The sequence below is a fragment of the Pterocles gutturalis genome, unplaced genomic scaffold (genome assembly GCF_000699245.1).
Source record: "Pterocles gutturalis isolate BGI_N339 unplaced genomic scaffold, ASM69924v1 scaffold39026, whole genome shotgun sequence".
Lineage (NCBI taxonomy): Eukaryota > Metazoa > Chordata > Aves > Pterocliformes > Pteroclidae > Pterocles > Pterocles gutturalis.
In genome coordinates, this window is record NW_010106801.1 from 2559 (window position 1) to 5822 (window position 3264).

The window sequence follows — 3264 nt, forward strand, 5'->3', positions numbered from 1 at the left end:
AAAATCCCTCCAGGAAATACGTCTGGGGGTGGGAGAAGGTGATGGAGCTTGGTGGGCTCCTCCTGCGAGGTTGCCCTCTTGGCCACAAAGCTGCACGAAGGGTCTGGGCTGTTCTCTGGGCTGCGCAGGGCAGAGGTTGGCTTTTCTCTCCGTGCGGCTGGTGGAAAAAAAAAGGTGTCCCCCAGCCTGGATCTGTCCTGATCTGCTCGTTGGGACGCAGGAACAGTCTCTGGCTGGTTCAGACCTTGACCAAAGCCCCTCCTAGGACATCGGTGGGGGCTGTGTTGGGGAGCAGAGCTGTCCCAGGCACATCTGCGGTGGCACCGTGTCCCTGTGAGCCACAGAGGACGGGCAGCTGGTCCCTGTGGGTCTGTGTCTTGCACAGCAAAGCACCACCAGCTTTTTTTGGTCAAGCGCAGGACCCAGCCCAGGGCCACCATGCACTGGGACACCTCATCTTCGGTGTGCCGTGCTGGGAACCTGCCTGGCTTCCTCTGCCACTGCTCCCCCAAGGAAGGTCCCCGCACAGGTCACCTCTGAGGTGATGCTGTCACCTGCCAGCAGGGCAGTTTGAACCCCCCCCATCTTCCTTCTCCCTCCCAGGTCCTCTACCACCTCTTTGAGGAGTTTGCCACCTTCGAGCAGGTGACCATCATCGATATCATCCTCGGCTTCCTCAGCTTCTTCGTGGTGTCACTGGGCGGCGTCTTCGTGGGCGTCATTTACGGGGTGATCGCTGCCTTCACGTCCCGCTTCACCTCCCACATCCGAGTCATCGAGCCGCTCTTCGTCTTCCTCTACAGCTACATGGCCTATCTCTCCGCTGAGCTCTTCCACCTCTCCGGCATCATGGCGTGAGTTGGGCGCGGGTGGGATGAGATGCCCCCCTTGTCCCCAGGACCTTTTGGAGGATTCACTCTGGTGTAACCACAGCCCTCTGGCTGTCCCAGCATGGCCAGTACATGCCCAGTGAAGGCCAGAGGTGTGTTTGGGTTGGGATATGCAGGGAGGCAGATGAGGGAGGTGACTCTCTTGAGTTGTCCCCCAGATCCGGGGGTGCTGGCAGCCCATTGCCTGTTCTCCTGGGCACACAGCAGCAGGCAGGGCCTGCTGACCGCTCAAGACAACAAAGTTCTGTGCTGCCTGGCTCCTGGCAGGGCAGGAGAAACCTTGTGTTGCCTTCTCTGGAGGCCTTGAATGATTGCTGGTGTCTCCCAAGCCCTGCCCTGCTCTGGGGTTTGGTATAAGAGCACAAAACACTGCTGCAGGGCTGGTGGTTGGGGTTGTCCCCATGTCCCCGTGGCTGCTAAGTGCCCCAACCTTGTCCCTAGGCTCATCGCCTCCGGCGTGGTCATGCGACCCTACGTGGAAGCCAACATCTCCCACAAGTCCCACACCACCATCAAGTATTTCCTTAAGATGTGGAGCAGCGTGAGCGAGACCCTCATCTTCATCTTCCTGGGCGTCTCCACCGTGGCTGGCCACCACTACTGGAACTGGACCTTCGTCATCAGCACGTTGCTCTTCTGCCTTATCGCGAGAGTTTTAGGTGAGGTGGCAAAATCCATGGAGATGGTCCTGGGTCTCTCAGGGCCAGGAGGCCCCAGTTTGCCTTGCTGGGGGGAATGGGGTTGACTGGGTGGCATTGCCCCACCATGGCCATCAGCCTTGCTGGTGGTTGGCCTCATGGGAAGATGGGGTTGAGGCCACGTTTGTGCCAGACATGGGGATGAAGCTGGTGAGGAGCGTGGTGATGAGCAAGCAGGACAGCACCCACCTGCACCCATGGCCCCGAGGGGGTGACACTGCACTGGGGTATGAGCCTGGGTCCTGGGGGGGTCTCTTTAGGGCTGGAGTTGCCCTCCTTCACCACCTGCTCACACAAGGTCCTGCACCGCTCCCCAGGCGTCCTGGTCCTCACCTGGTTCATCAACAAGTTCCGAATTGTGAAGCTGACACCCAAGGACCAGTTCATCATCGCCTACGGGGGCCTGCGAGGAGCCATCGCCTTCTCCCTCTGTTACCTCCTGGACTACAAGCACTTTGGCATGAGGGACATGTTCCTCACGGCCATCATCACCGTCATCTTCTTCACAGTTTTCGTGCAGGTTGGTGGCACTGGTCATGTTGTGGTTTCCGAGGGAAAGGGGGTTATTCAGCGAGCTGCAGGTGTGTGTGGAGGGTGAGGAGCATCTCCCCAGCCTCCATCCCTGCCCCTGTCACCGTCCCCCTTCTCCAAAAGCTCCTGAGGCTGCCAAGTGACACCGGCAGCGCGTAGCCCCATGGTTCGGCTGCGTTGAACCCATCCCGCTCCCACCTGGGTGCCTTGAGGAGGGGTCTAACCCACCCTCCCCATTCCCTAGGGCATGACCATCCGGCCCTTGGTGGACCTGCTGGCCGTGAAGAAGAAGCAAGAGACCAAGCGCTCCATCAACGAAGAGATCCACACGCAGGTAACCGCTGCGCCCGCCTGGCCCGCCCCACACGCTTCTCTTCGCCGCCTTAGCCCTCTTCTCTCTCTGCTTCTGCCACCTCCACCGCTGTAACCGGGCGGGTTTACAGAGCAGGAGCTGCCCCTAAATCGGTGCCCAAGGTAAGGGGGGACGGAGCGAGGGCTCTCCCCCATCTGTGTCGTCCAGTGCCCGCTCCGACCCAGACCTCCCCAGTGCCTGGTAGAGCAGTAGCCCAGTTGCGTAGGACCGTGCTGCCCTCCTGAGACCCGTCCTGGACCCACAGCCCTGATTTTGCACCCCCTGAGTGCCCTCACCCCTGTGTCAGCGTGGGTGTCAGGGTGGGGAGAGGGTGGGCAACAGCCCTGCAAGCCGCCTACACCTTGGACCTTCTCTTCCAGTTCTTGGATCACCTTCTGACGGGGATCGAGGACATCTGTGGTCACTACGGGCATCACCACTGGAAGGACAAGTGAGTTGGAGGTTTGGTTACTCGGGGGACACAGAGGGGAGATGGGGAAGGGTTTGAATCACCACCCGGCAGGTTTCCCAGCCCTATGCTGGGTTTTTTCCCGGGCTGTAATATCCACACACAAGGAATCCACAATCCCTTGAGGAATGACAGCCGTGGGTTGGGTGCGAGGGGGCTGCAGAGCTGCATCCCTTCACCACACCACCCCTGGAGCTGCTGGTGGCCAGTCCCTGCAGGAGCTCAGGACCATCCGTTGTGGGTGCGAGCAGCTGCTGGGTGTTTCGGAGCTGCCTGGCTCGGAGGGAGTCGGGGAAGCCTGGCTTGACCTGTGCTGGTGGGAAC

General features: G+C 60.4%; 1 protein-coding gene across 1 annotated transcript in view; it reads left to right on the top strand.

The window, feature by feature from the left end:
• Positions 1 to 3264, top strand: part of SLC9A1 (solute carrier family 9, subfamily A (NHE1, cation proton antiporter 1), member 1) — a gene marked incomplete at its 3' end in the record, with an annotated part of 5230 nt that overhangs the window by 1417 nt on the left and 549 nt on the right. Inside the window, exons 3-7 of the mRNA XM_010087903.1 lie at positions 604 to 854; positions 1332 to 1549; positions 1906 to 2108; positions 2364 to 2453; positions 2852 to 2922. Coding sequence (XP_010086205.1) covers positions 604 to 854; positions 1332 to 1549; positions 1906 to 2108; positions 2364 to 2453; positions 2852 to 2922 — 833 coding nt within the window. The remainder of the gene's footprint in view (positions 1 to 603; positions 855 to 1331; positions 1550 to 1905; positions 2109 to 2363; positions 2454 to 2851; positions 2923 to 3264) is intronic.